The 18,138-nt window shown below is 32.7% G+C and overlaps 1 protein-coding gene across 2 annotated transcripts in view; it reads left to right on the top strand.

Moving 5' to 3' along the window:
* The window catches only part of conu (Rho GTPase-activating protein conundrum), a 76,722-nt gene that overhangs the window by 50,204 nt on the left and 8,380 nt on the right, over positions 1 to 18,138 (top strand). For both annotated transcript variants that reach the window (XM_089695999.1, XM_089696000.1), the window contains exon 3: positions 12,137 to 12,375. In XM_089695999.1, the coding sequence (XP_089552125.1) occupies positions 12,137 to 12,375 (239 nt within the window). The remainder of the gene's footprint in view (positions 1 to 12,136; positions 12,376 to 18,138) is intronic.

The following is an 18,138-nucleotide window of genomic DNA, read 5'->3' as shown; positions in this document are numbered from 1 at the left end:
CTCGACCGTGGGAACCCAAAACTAATTTCGTTGCATCATGGTCTATAGCTTTAATTACATTTTTAATTAATTATCTAACTTGCCGCTTCACATATTGTTTTTATTTCATACTTAATTTCATAATATAAAAAAAAAATACGTGTGGCACTCGAGGACTGCCGCGGTAAAGCTATTGCATAGCATCTCATGCTCATCATAATTATGCACTGTGACGCGGCCGGTTGTAGCGGGGGTGTTAGGTTTTTTCGTTACGGAATTTTTACATTCGGTCGCCGCGCTCAAAGTCTGAGATAAAAGCTATGCAATAGCTTAATAATTGACAGAACGCCTACCATTTGCCCTCTAATGATTTGGACAGACAAAAAGAATTAATTTATCTTCGAAACACCTACTTAATCTTTCTAGTGAAGCAGTTTCACATAGTTAAATTACATTAACAAAATTTCACATTTAATATGAATATTTACACCCATATTTGGGTTAACAACTTAAAATGCGGTAAAAGCGTCAATGTCGAAAATCGAAATAGGTATATTTTTATAATAAAACACAAGGAACAAGGAAAAACAATTTAAAATCATGTGATATTTCTTATCTTTCTTTATGTCTAAAAATAGGATGTTTAATAGACAAGCAAGGATGTTAAAATCAAAATCGTATTTATAAAATGGTGCCATCGCTCTTTATCGATGTGCTAAATCTTTTATCATTTCTCTGATTATGTAAATGTGCTACGAATAAATATATTTATTACTAGCGGTCCGCCCCGGCTTCGCCCGTGGTACATGTTTACGTTTTCTCTACGTAAAAACCATCCTCGTACTTCAAGGAATATAATAAAAAAAGAATTATCGAAATCGGTTCAGCCGTTCTCGAGTTATGCGCTTACCAACACATTTTGCGATTCATTTTTAGGGTTCCGTAGCCAAAATGGCAAAAACGGAACCCTTATAGTTTCGTCATGTCCGTCTGTCCGTCTGTCCGTCTGTCCGTCTGTCACAGCCGATTTACTCGGAAACTATAAGTACTACAGTGATGAAATTTGATGGGAATATGTGTTGTATGAACCGCTACAAAAATATGACACTAAATAGTAAAAAAAAGAATTGGGGGTGGGGCCCCCCATACATGTAACTGAGGGATGAAATTTTTTTTTTCGATGTACATACCCGTGTGGGGTATCAATGGAAAGGTCTTTTAAAATGATATAAAGTTTTCTAAAAAACATTTTTCTTAAAGTGAACGGTTTTTGAGATATCAGCTCTCAAAGTCGTAAAAAGTATGTCCCCCCCCCTCTATTTTTATAACTACGGGGTATAAAATTCTAAAAAAAATAGAGGTGATGCATGCTAATTAACTCTTTCAACGATTTTTGGTTTGATCAAAGTATCTCTTATAGTTTTTGAGATAGGTTGATTTAACTGTAATTTATTATATTTGCTGCTACGGAACCCTTTGTGCGCGAGCCCGACTCGCACTTGGCCGGTTTTTATATATAAGAAGATTTGCATGTGGTTATTGTTACATTTTGTTTTGTTTTATTTAAATTATAATTTTTGTTAAGTGTCTATGTGCATATTATTTTAATACTACTTAATTGTTATGGATTTATGTATTTAGATGTAGGTTTTATTTTCTCTTGAGGTTTATAAACAAAATAAAAAATTATAATTATATTTTCTTCGACTTTCGTTTATGGATATGGTATGTATGCTTTGGAGCATGAACAATTACTTTTTTTATTAAATAGGTTGTATTTCACAATTTTCTGTCAACTGTTTTCAAAAAATATGATCCAATTTTAAACGACAATCTTCTTAAACTCGACTTGTCAAACGGTTAAAAACGGATTATTGTGACTGTGTTGTGACTCAAAAACAATTTTTATGTGTAATCATGACGTTTTAACAAAGGAAAATCCGCAGTTATTTCACAGATGTAATCTTGAGAGATAAGATGATATTCTATTCCCAATACGCAAATAAGAAACAGTCAATTTTTGATTACCGTTGAGATCGCTCGTCTTATTCAAGACTTGTTGATTTGAATTTGATTTGATTTTAAATTTGAATGGAGCTTCACTATGTTGATTATTCGAGCAGCACCGTATTATTTGAGTAAGTTCTCTTTGTTATAATTGGCTCATTGTTTTATTCATAACTGTACTATGGTATGATATGCAAACCACTTGGTTATTTGACCACAAATTATTGTTCTTATCGTCTACATTTTAGTGTAATGTGGTCTACATGAAAGTAGAAAAATGTATTTTTTATTTAACTATTCTTTATTTCACTATATTTTTTATTTTTCTATGAGAATAATTAACACCATGATTTCTTATTATTTTAGTTAAAAAGTGTATTTAATTTTATTGTATTTAATTTAGTAAATCTTAAATAATAAAACTGTAAATGAGAAATTCGTTGTAAATATAAATTAATGAACAAATTGCGCATTATTTTTCAAATCTACTTGCGGTCTGAAAATGTGGGTTATTATTTTATATCGTAATTTTCTGCGGTTTTAATAAGAAACTTATTTTTCATCCTTAGAGTATAGGTAACATTATTTTATGTAGGGGTAAACCGAGATAGTGGTTCATCTAGTAACAGTTACCGTAACCTAGGTATTAGGTATTAACCTAGGTATTAACAGTAACATAGGTAGAGCTTCTACCTTGCTAATTTTTAAGGTAACAGGGATAAGGAACGGATTGACAATGAAAAAATAAGATTGGAATGACTGAGTAAAAAGGAGAGGGCGCTCCTAATTACCGGACGAAACAGAAATAGCATTCGTATACATACTACTGTTTCACAGTGATCTTTTGTAGGGGTTGGGTACTATCCCCGGTTCGAGGTGGCCCAATACGTGTTACAGTTCGATTCAAACTTAATGGCTAAGTTAGGTGCTGGAGCGAGTGCGGGTGCGCGTCCCGCTAATACCTAAAATTGTTTTCTGGGCATCGGATCGTACGATTTTCCGAGCTTTGAATTTTATTGTAACGCGTGCTAGCCTTGCACATAAAAAAAATTAAAGGAAATTACAAAATCACTAATAAAACCATCAACTCTTACAATTATCGCTTCAACGAGATCATAACGTAATTTCTACTGTATTTCACAATATCTCATACAGTCAGAGGCACGTGCGTAGTTCCGTAGATAAAAATAACACGAATAATCTAAAAACACTTCACTTATCTTAGGAAGCTCACATGATTTGTCTCTCGATAAACATCCTGCATGGAAAAAACATTAGCATAATTTTTTTTTTGTTTACGTTCAATACGTGATTTTTTCTAATCTTGTCATTATCATTTTGTATTGTCTTGTTGAGTTAAAAAATAATGATAAAATATTTGTTTTTTCAGTACATCTAGAATGTGAAGATAATATCACGGTTCTTTTCTGCAGTTAGCCTTATAATAAATAACTACACAGAAATTGATGACTAGTTGTTGTAGCTGTTTACTTTTGATTGCTTATTTTTTTATACATAAACGAATAAATGAATGCATGAATGCAGCATTCTTACATAAAAAATATAGACATAAGGCTGATTTGCATGAAAACACAAAAGAGTAAACGTTTTACTTTCTAATAAACTCGCATATTTGTTACTTCCAAAACAAAAAACATTTTTTACAAACTCTCGCGACAGGAGATTAATTAAGATTAAAAATACTTTGCTAATGACCACGCAATGCAAAGTTATTGTATACATTTGTTATTCAAAGGATAACATATTATTCATATACATAGCAACAAATCCCTTATTTTTCCGTATACCGTTAAACAACAATAAACTCATTAGTTACCATTATCTAATTATGTTTTGACAAGTTATCTTCCTCTCTTGCATTCTTTTATTTCTTCAGTTTAATGTGGTCTGTTTAGTGGTGAAGTTACCAGTGAAAATGGTAGTGATACTTAGATATAGAGTGGATGAATATCTACAGGATATGGTGTCTGGTATGTTTATAGTTTTTTTTTGCGAAGGGGATTTATAACAATTGTTTGTACGAGGGTCATGCCAAAAGTTGTTAGATGCTCTTTACTTAATAATTTGATACTGGCAAGTTATACACCATCGTAAACACTAGTTATTTAGTGTCAAATTTAAATATGGAACATATTTGAATTCAAATATTTTTTGCTCATAAAGGCTTATTTTTGTGACAATCTGGCGGGAATTTGCTTGCAACAATGGAACTCAATCGACGAGATTTTCGCGCTATGATTTATTATGATTATAAAAAAGGTTTAAAGCCGCAAGAATGTTTTAAACTTTTGGTTACTACTTTTGGTGAATCTGCTTGTTCACGAGCAACAGTTTTTAATTGGTTTGCTGAATTCAAAAGAGGACGGGGAAGCTTTGAAGATGAAGCGAGGACAGGTCGGCCGCCAACCGCAGTCACTAAAGAAAATATTCAAGCAACTGAAAAATTTATTCGCGAAAACCGACGAATTACATATGTAGAGCTTGAGCGAGAACTGGGTATTGGATCAGCAGCGTTGCAAACCATTATTCATGATCACCTTTCTCTCCGTAAGCGTTGTTCAAGATGGGTGCCGCACAAACTGACCGATGAGCAGAAAGACCGCCGGGTAGATTGGTGCCGATTTATGATAGAGAAATTCGACGGAGGCGAGAAGAAAAACGTATACGATATACTTACAGGTGACGAAACATGGCTGTATAACTACGATCCCGAAACAAAACGACAATCGACTGTATGGTGCTTCGATAATGAACCAACACCAACGAAATGTCGTCGTGCACGCAGCACGCAAAAACAAATGATTGCCTCGTTTTTTTGTAAGACCGGTCATATCGCTACTGTAGTGCTAGAGGATCAAAAAACAGTTAATTCTGAGTGGTATGTGTCAATTTGTGCCCCCTCAGTATTGTCAGCTTGGTGTGACAAGCGACCGAAGTCAGGAATCCGGCACCTTCTTTGGCACCACGACAACGCCTCGGCGCACACGTCCGCCAGAACACTTGATTTTTTTAATTCAAAAAATGTGTCTATCCTGCCTCACCCGCCATACTCTCCTGACTTGGCACCTTGTGATTTTTACTTGTTTCCCAAAATTAAAGAAAATTTGAAAGGAAATAGATTTGAGAGCAAGGAAGATGCATTGGCTGCCTATAATTTCGAAATTTCCGAGGTATCTGGAAAAGAGTGGTCAGAGGTGTTTTCCAAGTGGTTTAAACGCATGGAAAAGTGTATACATGCTCGGGGTGAATACTTTGAAAAGATAGATATAAGTAACAAATAATAAATATTATGGTTTTCGAGTATCTAGTTTTTTTTGGCATGCCCCTCGTATGTGTGTTTACGTGTTTGTTTCTGCATCACGTAAGAGCGGGTTGGTTTAAAATTTGAGGCTTAACATTGGATACCTACATTATTTTGGCCGTGTTAAATGTGATGATAATGAAATTATTACATACCTATATATTTTTCGTATACTAAGCTAGTCACGTCACATCAAATATCATAATTTCATTTTATACCTTTATATTTCTTTTATTTAATCTAAAATCACTAAGGTTGTCTTGTAGAAATCGTTGCATTGCGCTTACGCCTTTGTTCGTATTTCCTTTATTTTCATATTTATTACGATAAAGAATCCATTGATTCACTATTTTTATTATTTATAATAATATTCACTATTTTTATTATTTATATAATTTATAATAGCAACTATTACGAAATACTGTGACGTAGAGTGCAACAAACACGTGAGCCACTCCATTCGCAAATCCGCCGGGTTATATTTAGTTAACTATTTATATTTAGTTTAGCAATAACACCCATAATCCATATTTACTTCCGTGACGTAGACCACGTGAATTGAAGGGATACACGATTAGGTGCTTGAACGAGAAGTTTGCGCAAATCTTTTGAGTGTTATCGGCTTGTTATTGGTTATAGAGTATGAGTTAAGACGAATAGAATTAATAGTTTACTTTTCATTTGAGTAGTTTTTATAGGTAGGTAAATAAAACCTTTTAAGTATTATTGATATTTTACTTTTGGTATCTAATTGAAATCGATCGAACGCTAATAATGTTAATTCTATGTTTGCTTGTTTGTTATGGCTTTTTTAAGCATGATAACTGTAAATTTCGTGAATGATTGTGATTCGTGAGTGATTTTTTATGAAGAGTTTTCTTTAGCCCAGGTCCAAGTCCTGAATAATCGATAAATTTGTGCACTGTACAAAATACGTAAACGTACAAAGTGAACTCCTTGGCGGCCAATATCATGAAAGTTTATAAATAGACCATAGATAATAAAATGTATGAGGTTAAAATTAGCGCCAAGACGTTGTGAATGAAATCACGTGTACGATATCTGTGGTACTTCGGAATATTTATTATCTGTATGACGTCAGAGACTCAAGACCCTTATGTTTACATCATAATTTTATGAATGAATGCGTGAAAGTAATTAAAATTGCCGTAAACAAGTCCAAAGTTGGCTTTACAGTTTATAAGTGCAATTAACATGTCTGGATTCAAGCTATCCCAAAATAATTTTAATATCGGTTGTCTTTTATAGTATTAAATTGTACTGAATTAATGTGAGTTACTCGCTGCAGTTTAGCCAGTCACAATGTATTATCACAGACTAATAGGTAATAATATACTACGTACACAAGTATTATTCAAGGACCGTATTTGATCGAAATATTTTAACAACATATTATTATATTCACTTAAGACCATAATTAAAATACTTATTATAACTGATGCAAACATAGAGACCTTATTTGGAAAAATATCTCATAGGCATGGACGTATAAAAAAAGACGGACGGAGTATCGCCTAAACATTGAGTGAAGCCTAGTAATGGCGGCGACACATCCATGTGTGTGTGCCATGTTGCCATGGCAACACTATGGCAACAGCTGTCCTGATGAAAATGGCGGCTGTATTTTTTTCTGGTACAGTAAGGATACCAGTATTAAAAAGTCTGTGTGATAAAAAAAATATTTTCTTAATAGATTACGTACTTCGCGTAGGTGATAAGTCTCTCAAAATGTATGGCGTCATGAAGTTTTGAATAAATTGTAATGTAAGAATGTGGGTAATTAAATTTACATTTGATATATTTAACTCGTCTAGACGTGGTCGTTGTATTGACACAAATAACTGGACTATTTTAAGCTCTTCTTAGAAAGACCAACTTCATCTTCAATCTATGGAGTCACTTGATAGATGTAACATTTAACAAATTGATTTCTTGGGATGTGATTAATTACAATTTTTTTGATTGCCTTCAAAACATAACAAAAAGTAACGGTGAAAAACTGTTGTGAGATTTCACGCTTTAATTGCAAAATACATTATGATACAAGTGGTTAATTCAAAATCTAATTTGTGGTTGCGATTGCCTATCAATTATCGGGTTTATACAAAAATACCTTAACGAAATTAAATATTTGAATTTTCCTCTACCTCTCGTGAATCATGTAGGTACAAGGGGCATTTAACCTCTAGGAAGCATGCATTTTACCTATTTAAATATATTGAGTTTTCGATCTGATCTAAATATAAGTCCATAATAAACTAAAGCGAAGTACGCTTACGCAGTCGAACGAACGCCGCCACGCGGGATACTCCAAACTCCACAGAGTACGACTTTTCGCGCGAAAAATTGTATTGTGCACCACAGACTATCAACACCTAAACAAATGCCAAATCAATGACGTAGCGACCGTGATTTTGGCACATTGTCTAAGTACATTGTAAACAGTTATGAATATTGAATCAGCACGCTAAAGAGTATCTTATCAAATTAAAATTCCGGGACAACCTACTCGTCTATTATTCATCGCTTGAACGTAAGATATTAGTAATTGTAACGTTCATTCGATCGTAATGCAGTTTGCAATCATGTGAGTGTTCATTGAATTTTTAAAGAGAAAGCATCGGTTTAAGCTTTGTTATCATCCGAACCATTATTTGTAAATAATTCTTGCAATTTTTTCACAATTTAAACGTAACGTTCCATTTTCAAATTAATTATAAGTAAACTTTTTTTGGCGCGATTAAGTCACAGATAATGTAATGCTGGAAGAGGAAAGGGCGCGAAAAATTACGATTTCGATTGAATAGGTAGACAATAGTGAATTCAATGTGTGTCATGGGAGCACTATGCCGATTTCACGCCAAATACATTATCGGTGAGTACAATAATGAAATTATCCGTTAAGTAGGATGAGTCGTCGACCGAGTTAACATTGTGGATTTCACTCGATTTCATGTATTTATATTGCATTAAATAAACGCTATGCAATTATCAAATTATCAGTACTTAATATACTATGGCGCGTCCGCTTTGTCTTCAAATAGTTTCAATGCAAATATAGTTATTTATTTTATAGTTTAAAATTTTTGTTAAACAAAAACATAGTACGAAATAATAGCATGCATATTGCATAAGATTATTTGAGGTGGTAGAACTTATAAGCCACTTTTCACCCGCGTCTTGAAAAGTAAACACATCATTTATATTGTCACTACTATCTTGATCTATCCTTTCTTTAATTACATACTGTAATTGTTAAATTGGGTGGTCTTTCAACCCGTTAAGAAGGAGTGATAATATAAACTAGTTTATACTCTTGACGCTTTGCCTGTGAATAAATCGTATAAGACGAAATGCATGCTTGTCGATCATTGGATGCATTTGCTTAGACGTGTTACTGTTAACTCCAAGGCGGCTTTAAGCATTTCAAAACAAGTGCAATGGACATTTAAATTTAAATAAAACTAAATGAAGAAGTCAATGATAGTGACTGGATAACTACTGCTTATTCAGTCAGTTATTAGCCAATAAAACTCCTATAAAAATAAGTGAAGCTGTTTTGGAGATGAGTTGTAGGATACAAATGAAAAAACAAAGTAACTTCTTTTAAAACTCTGTACTTTACGGAGAGAAACTTGAAACGCGTAGACTTTTTACCTCTATGTTATTCCAACCAAATACTTAATTTTACATCGACGGAAAGGAACAATTTTCATAATTTACTTGGCTCTAAATAATTTCAGTCTTGACAATCCAAAATTTATTAAAGGAAGTTGTCACCGAAAGAATAATAAAACTCCAGTCAACAATAATATTTTCAATCGTTTGAGACAGCCGCGGGCCTGCATCACCGTCGCGTCGCGTCTGTATAAATAAATGGACAAACAAAAGAAAACCATTTTGTACAGACAGCAAATAAATCAGACCAGTTTCTATATTTATGTTCAGTTTACAAAAAACCATAGCTTAAAGCTTGAGCTTTAAGGCGTAAGTACAAAGGAAGTGGGAATTAAACTCTATTTTTAATTTTTTTAAACACCTCTTTTTGGAGCGGGCTTCGTGGTTATTATGGATTATGGTAAAAATTATGGTGAAAATTTATAAGAATGTTTCTTGTACGAGATGCTTTAATAACTTCTCAGCTCCTCCCCCTTCCCCCCTCATAATATACACAGAACAAAATATAAAAGACGGAAATATGGCACAGGCTTGTGTTCAAAAGAAGTTTTCTACAACATGTAGATTGTAGACTAACACTTTAAGATTTTTATTTAAATAAGTTCAATCTCTACGCTCATGATGTAGCTTTCATTATATTACTCACTAGCTGCTCCGCGCGGTTTCACCTCCGTGGCTCCACTCCTGTTGGTCGTAGCGTGATGAAATATAGCCTTCCTCGATAAATGAGCTATCTAACACCGAAAGAATTTATCAAATCGGACCAGTAGTTCCCGAGATTAGCGCGTTCACACAAACAAACAAACTCTTCAGCTTAATAATATTAGTATAGATAATAAAAGGAGAAACATTTATACATTAGCCTAAAGCTCATTTCAAAAGGATAACTCGCGTTACATGCCTTGCAGTTAAGAAAATCCTTTAAAGGATTTGCTTATTGTTTATAAAGACGAGCGTTAACCACTGACTCATTGATATTTTTAGGCATGAGTGTGCTGCATCCTTGTTAGACAATTAAATGCACTATGGTTAGTGATCGTTTTTCATGTCATCTACAAATAACTCCATTATATTAATGAACTGTAGCTCAGTGTAAAATAGTAATTTTTGGTGGCTGTAGTGTCATTAAATTTTATCTATGGAATTTATTAAAGACGAAGAGGATGTTCAATGTTATTTTAGTAAATGAGGCTCTAAAAACCACTCATAATAAATAATAAAAAACACAGCTTAACAATTCAATACCATTTTTTAAAAAAGAAAATAGATATCAATTTTAGCAACCACTTAAGTATCTAAATTCTAACGGCAGTCATTATCTATACTAATATTATAAAGCTGAAGAGTTTGTTAGTTTGTTTGTTTGAACGCGCTAATCTCGGGAACTACTGGTCCGATTTGAAAAATTCTTTCGGTGTTAGATAGCTCATTTATCCAGGAAGGCTATGTATCATCACGCTACGACCAACAGGAGCGGAGCCACGCGGGTGAAACCGCGCGGAGCAGCTAGTAATTTATAAATTAATTTAGCCAAAAAGCCGTGGGTGTAGGATCAAACCGAACCGTTATTTCTTTGAACTTATGATCTCATTGTTCATAACATAACCCAAATAATACATTGTTTTTATTATTAAAATAATTAATTTTGCTTTCTTGGGAATAACATTTCGAGTCATACTTTCTTTATGTTAAGGTTGTTGACTTGAATTTGTAACAATTATTCGATTTAAGGTGAGGTGGTGATCCTGGAAAATGCGTGGTTTCTGAACATTTATGTATATGTGGGATTCTTGTAATCTTGTAAACAAAATTAAGAATCAGTTGGACATCATAACATAACCAAGTTAGTTTATAGGTATTTCATACAACATCTGTTTGATTTTAATTATTTATTATGAATTTTTAATAGCATTTATTCTTGATTTATAGGGATAACATGAATTATTTAATTCAATCACATAATTCTATTATTTTTCCTCTTAATTGTATGATGACAGTTAAATAACTTTTGTCGCTATAAAAAATAATAATGTCAACATTACATCTAGGTAATTCTTATAACAAAAGATAACTGGCAAGTCATTTGAAAATATTAGTCATAAACCTCTGAATGATATTAAATTGCAAATAGTGCACGCAATTATCATTATTCTAACACGAGTAAATAGTTATTATATCATTTCCGAACGATTATAATTATTACAGTCGTATTCAAATAACAATACTTATTATACTATAGATATAAAAACGAGGCTCTTCACCTTTCAGTTTTTGTTATGTTTTGTACAGCGAATATGTACTTTGTATTGACGACAAAAAATTCACCATGTATAGCTTACATGAATCAATGCATTGGAGCTTCTATGTGTGTATGTTACGGTTCATTTTTGTGTGATCTGGGTTGATGTGTGGTCACAAAAACCGTACCTGAGCTTCGTTTGAAGGACGATGTTTTTGTATTGTAAAAAATGTATGTATTAATAATTGAAGTTATTATTTAGATTGCCATTCGTTTCCTTTGAATATTACTATGGGTATTATGTTATGTTTTTTGCGTGACAAGCGAACTGCGCTTCCTTAATTTTCGCTTTTTGTGATTAAAGATCATCCACGATTAGTAATATTAAGAATAAAATTCTCAGGAAGCTTGAAGTTTCATATCTGTATACATATTATGTAGTTAAGTTCTGGTGAAGATGTTTAAATTATTAAGATTATATGATAACTTTTTTGCGAGAAACAACCCAAAAGATGCTCTAAAAATATAATAACTTGTACATAATCATTATAATAACAATCGTGGATTCCTTCTTGTTACAAATGATTTTAACTAACATTTATAAGCAGAAGTATTTTCCTATCCGTTTTTTAGATTTCTTTTCTACAACTCTAGTGGCAATGAGTGTACCATTAGTTGTTTAAAATTTCATTGTTCAAGTTTCATTACTATTTAGCTTAGAAAGAAAAGACTTTTAAATGGATTTTATACATGATTCATTCCGACACTTTACCGTGTATGTATTCACGGACAGACTGATATTTAATTGTTTCAACGTACATATTGAACGATATTGAACTCTACAGTATAGAAAATACTACCAGCTTGCTAATTACGTTATTCTTCAACAGAAGGCGAACTAGAAACCGAGTGGCTACAAGCCGCCGGGCTGGGCTCCCTCGCGGCGCCGTTCCAGGCTGGCCTGGAGGTGACAGAGGCGCAGCTGGGTGAAGCGGTGTCCCCGCTGCCCCGCGAGCAGGCAGCCGCGGTGCGCAGGCGGGTGCGCCGGCTCAACCGCACTGTGAGGCGACGACGAGCAGCCACGAGGGCTAAGAAACCAGATATTAGAGATGTGTTCCGTGATTTGGAGGTTAGTATCTGCTTGGAATGGGTAGTTTAAGAAATGGTTTTGTTATTTCATGAATGGGTTGTATGAATATGATAATATAAGACAGGTTAATAGAGGCAGAACAAGTGTAATAAAAAGCACTTTCATATCGACAAGTAGATACAATAATGAAGTAAATAAAGAAAAAAAGTTGCTGATATTTAGATATAAAACTCTCTTTTTCTACCTCGTTACGGAGCTCAAAATAGTTTTAATAAGCTTTAATAAAGTATTGGTTAATTTTGACCAAGCGCTTGTAAAGTAAAGCTTTGAAGCGTATAAGGGTAATTAAATTTAAATAACATAAACAATAGAAAAGTCCCATAAAATAGGTACATAAAGTAAAAGCGTCAACAATATTAACCCAACCGAAATGCAAGCCATACACAATTTTCCCAACCAATTATAACCTCAAAAGTGAGTATACTGTCACATCAAATGCATCACAAAATATTAACGAATCCGATACGATCTAATCAAAGAAATCTCCTCATAATAGGCATCATGGGACAGTGGCTTCGTGGACTTAATACGTCACCCGAGTGTCAAGTTTAGGATGATTTTTCTCAACACCGTTAATGTATAACTGGTTTAACCAGTGTTCGCTCGTAGTAATGATCTTTCGAAAGCTCCCATTCACTGTTCATGCTTATGAATATTCTAGATATGTTGCGATAAATGAAGCATTTAGTTAGGAACAACTTTTTTTTAGAGTGACACCCGAAGGCTGTACAATTAGTCATTGTATAAATTTGTATATAGTTTTGTATTCAATTTATGTACATATATAAATAAGTAATTGATATTTGCATGTTTCTCTTAGAGCTTAGACCAATGGTTTATCAAATAGGTATAATGCCAATACATGGACAAAGTATATTCTTAAAAATCATTTCTTCATATATTTGATTGGTGTAAATGTAATTTAGATTTCTAATGGACTATTATCGGATTTCTACCATGTGCATTGTTTTTCGTCTTAGAATTATATTATTCTAACAATAGAAATATAATTTATCACAGTAGTTAACTAATTGGTTACAATATAACAGCAGTGCGAAAATATTGTATTCGTTAGTACTTATAAGAAAATTGCTGGACGTCCAATTTTGTAATCAAAATATTAGAAATGATTGGAACTATAGATAGACTTAGATGATTGTTTGATTATGCTTTTCAGATAATCTTTTCTTGGATGTTGAAGAAATTAATTTAATTTTCCTGACGTTCGTACAGATCAATTGTAAAACATTTAAAAAATCGACCGCATATTTTACTTAATAGGTGCAATAATAAACAAGACATACCCTGCAGTCCTTAGAACTTTGAAATCTTCTCCCAAAAGCGTTGATATAGGTTGATATAAAGATCAAATTTGCTTATCGTAACGATAAAAATTTAAAATAGTGTATTCTCTCTCGACTCTCATATAAAAATATGTACGGCAATAACATTACTGAAGATTGCAAACTTCAAAGAGGCTCTTCTTCAAATGGCTATTATACTGTCCCATATTTTTTCAAATGTCAAGTGTTCACACATACTGACATACTGCACGTTTGTCATTATAGTATAGCTTGATACTCGATTCATCTCGAACCAAAGCTGGGTTAATGGTTGGAAAAAATGATTTACTGAATCAGCACTTACATGTAATGGTTTTGTTGTGAACGAGATATATTTGGATGTTCTTGGAAGTTATGTTTCATGCTGAATTTAGTTCGTGCATTAAGTTAATTATTTTACGAACGGGGGAGAAGCTAGAATTAAGGTATACTTACCTACAGTAGGTACGGTTTAGAAATTAAAGTTTTTTGAAAATATAATTACTTATAATTATAACTATGAAATGGCAGAATGACATAGCATTGTAATATATCCGACGATAAATACTATTTATCCGAAGTTTTACTTATCACATTGGAAATATGAAAGTATCTCCACTTATTGTAAAATGTGAAAGATGCGGATAATTTTACGTTAACTATTTAAATTATATTCATTGGTAGAATTTCATGCTAAAAATTTACCCCTGATAACAAACAACATTGAAAACTGTCGTAAATGCCTCACACTCGCAGCGAAAGAGATAATTAAGCCATTAGAGAAACGTCATTAGAATGTAGGGCGAGCCAATTCGGTGAAAAAATGTTCTGAGACGGACGCGTGCCATATACAGGCATTTGATTGCCAGGCAAAAATATACATAATAATGAATTAATTTGTGCAAACGGACGTTGAAAATTGCCTGGCGTCCGGCGAATTTCGAAAGCGAACAATATGATATCCAGTATGTGTTTGACTTGGTGCGTGTGTGGTGTGTGTTTACAAGATGATCTGTGACACCATGCGGCATAAAGTGTGCGAGAAGATGGTCAACTGCAGGGGCCTGGCGCTAGTCAAGTCGTATCTTGATGCTCTGGTACTTATCTGTAGTCTTTAGATATTGAACAGTCCTTAGAAATATGGAATGCCTTGTTCTATTTGACGTTGGTACGGATCAGAAATGAAACGATTAATAAGAAAGAGGACTAGCTCTTTATTATTGGGCAGTAAAAGATAAGAAATGAAACAAATTATCAAGTTAAAACTTAAACATTATTCCGTTAAGATGGGGTATCTAAGTTAAATGGACTTTAGAAATTAGGCAGAAAAAATGCTTGTTTATTTTGATATCTGGAACCTACATGAAGTACATTTTAAATATTGTCCTGGTACAGTACGGAATTGGTTTAGTTTCATTTCTGATTTAAAAGGAATTTTAGTAAATAGATAAAATAAATTCTTATAACTAGGTTTTCAATGATTCATTACTTAGCGTGTTGCAATGTGGAAATTGATAATTACAACGCATGAACTAGAATCTAGATTCACTAGTTTTTAATTTTTATGTTTTGATGGTATTGCACGCCTCATAAGCGAAGCGTTGAGGTGGGTAGGTACTACTGTCACTTCGCGCAAAACATCTGATTTTTCAAACTTAAAATGTCTTTATGTATCATACATTGCACTTGTAAGATAATACATACACACACATATTAAGAAAAAACACTATTTTTAACGTTCATGATATTTTTGATGTCATTTTTGTTATTTAAACTAGTTAAAAAACAGTTTAAAAAAGTTCTGTCTTGGACGTCCGTGTGTCTGTATGTGCGGATCCTTTTTCTTGTTAACACGATAGCGACCGAAATACTTTACTAATCGAGTCTTTTTTTTTCTCTTACGCTTGAGTATGCTCAGGAATAGAACCCTTTCATTTTTCAGGGTCTGATTCGATGTGGTTTAATTGTTATTAAATAAACAAAAATAATAATTAATAAATATTTATTAAAAAAAATTATGAGGCGTGCACTTTTGGATTTTCCAAATTATTTTAGAAATTATACACAAAGTACAAAGTTTTAAATACTTACCCATATTATAGACAAGCTAAAGATTTCAAGTTTCTACGAGATGTCCGTTTAGTCATTAATATGAAATAAAATAGAAAATACGAATGAAGAGACATTGATAAATAATAGAAACTCATAATAGTCATTGCAATAAATCATCATTACATCTGTTTGTTTATAGATTAATATCGACGTTGAGCAAAGCTAGTGTAGTGGATTCTTTTTCTCGATACTTCTTAAAATTGGTGCATTTATGTATAGATGAGTTAATTTGGATAATTGTACACTGAAATTAGGTTATGTAATTATACTTAGTAATAAATGGCAGAGTTGAGTGGAAAATTTTAGCGGAAAAATCTATATACTCTTTATATTGTCTATACTAATATTACAAAGCTGAAGAGTTTGTTTGTTTGTTTGAACGCGCTAATCTCAGGAACTGGTCTGATTTGAAAAATTCTTTCGGTGTTAGATAACCCATTTATCGACGACGGCTATAGGCTATATAGGTACATATCATTATTTACGTATATATCATTACGCTAAAACCAACGGGAGCGGAGCACTCCGGATAAAACCGAGGGGCTCACCTAGTTAGTATTTAAGAATTATGAAACTATTTCTTTTTCCCTTTTTATCACGTATTCTTTATTATTATATTATATTCTTTGTTTTTGTAAGTAGTTCATGCTGAGATTTATCGTTAGATGTCAATTTCACAATTTTATCTTTATAGCGATAAATATATTTCCTTACCTACAAATAACAACAATAAAATATTAATTTAAACATAAAAAACAATTTCACAGACAATAATCACATAGTTTATTCGAATTCAAAACGTCATTGGTTCATTGAACAAAGAAGAATAAAGGTAATGTAGAATTCTACTGGTGAAGGTTGAATTTCAAAATAAATTTAAAAAAAATTGGGTTTTTTCATTACAATCATACAAAAATTAAAGTATTTTTATAGAAAAATACTTTAAATAGGTATAGACCTATATGTTATTATTATTGACATAATAAGTACGGTAGTTAAAGTTAATTGCAAATTGCAGTAATGAATTAATGTCTTCAACTTCGTATGAAATATTTTTACAACTGATGTATGTAGAGGCGTTGTGTAAATTTTTATTGAAGCGAAGCGCTACGAAATTATTAATTAGGTTTCATTGAAAAAACCCAACATTGCAATATCTATGAAATCTCTGAATTTTACTCTAGTTTGAAATGTTCAGTGCATTATTAACATATACCGATACAAAATATACAGGGTGTCCCACCGTCGGTATACTTAGCCTAAAGGAGGTTATAGTTTTGCATACGGTGAGTACGTAAAAAATACTAATTAGTAAAAAAATTCCAGATGCATTTTTTTTTCAAATAGATGAATTCTTAAAACTCTTTGTGTACACCCATAACAAGCAACCCGCCCAACTTTGCCACCCGCAAGTGAGCTATCGTTTAAGATTATGATTTCATAGACAAAATGCTCACATTAGCAAAGCGGTATATGCCGGCTGCTCGAAGCTAGAGAAGAATACATGGAATTTTAGGAAAAATTTTCCAAAAAAAGTTTTGGCGTTTTGTTGTTTAAGTATTTTTTACGTGATCAGTGTATGTAAAACTACAAGTCCCTTCGCGCTTAGTATACTGAAAGTGGCGCCTGTATATCCAAACTATATAAATTACCACATCAAAACTATATTTATCCTAACAAACTATTAATTATAATTAGCGGTTAACTTCCTAAACGCTTAAAATTAATTCCTTTGTAAATGGAGCGGAAATATTAATCTTTGTTAGAATAAATGGAGTTGATGGGGACATATTAATTTTAACTAGCCTCGCGTTTATTAAAACTAACTATACAAACCTTCAAATTGATTTAATTCGTGTCAGGAGACTTACCTTGGTATCTTATATTATGTATCGTGATCACTAAAGAGTATTAGTTACGTGTATTTTTATTATATTTATAATTTAGAAAATATATGAGTATTAAGTTCTATAGCAGTTTATTCAATACAAGATTTCGACCAGATATCATCCAGTCTTCATCCAGTTATTAAATCTACATAATCTCAAAATAAACGCCCAAGAATCAATCGGTCCTGACAAAATTTTCCATATTTGAAATAAATAAAAAAATATTATCTCTATACTGGCCAGTGAAATTAAAAGAAAAAGTGACGTCGCTCCAACGATTCGCGCGCTTTTGTAGTTTTGACTCCTTTATGTTATCTGTAGCAATTACTATAACAGAGCTTTGCTACAAATAAGCGTACAGCGAAGCATAGATTACAAAATATTTACTACGTGATTGTAGGATCTATATGAACACTTTA

This window comes from Colias philodice, chromosome 6 (genome assembly GCF_061535455.1).
Source record: "Colias philodice isolate Cphi_HAF_F1 chromosome 6, ilColPhil1 Martin Lab GWU primary, whole genome shotgun sequence".
NCBI lineage: Eukaryota > Metazoa > Arthropoda > Insecta > Lepidoptera > Pieridae > Colias > Colias philodice.
The sequence above is the reverse complement of the archived record's forward strand: the minus strand, read 5'-3'. Positions and strand labels throughout refer to the sequence as shown.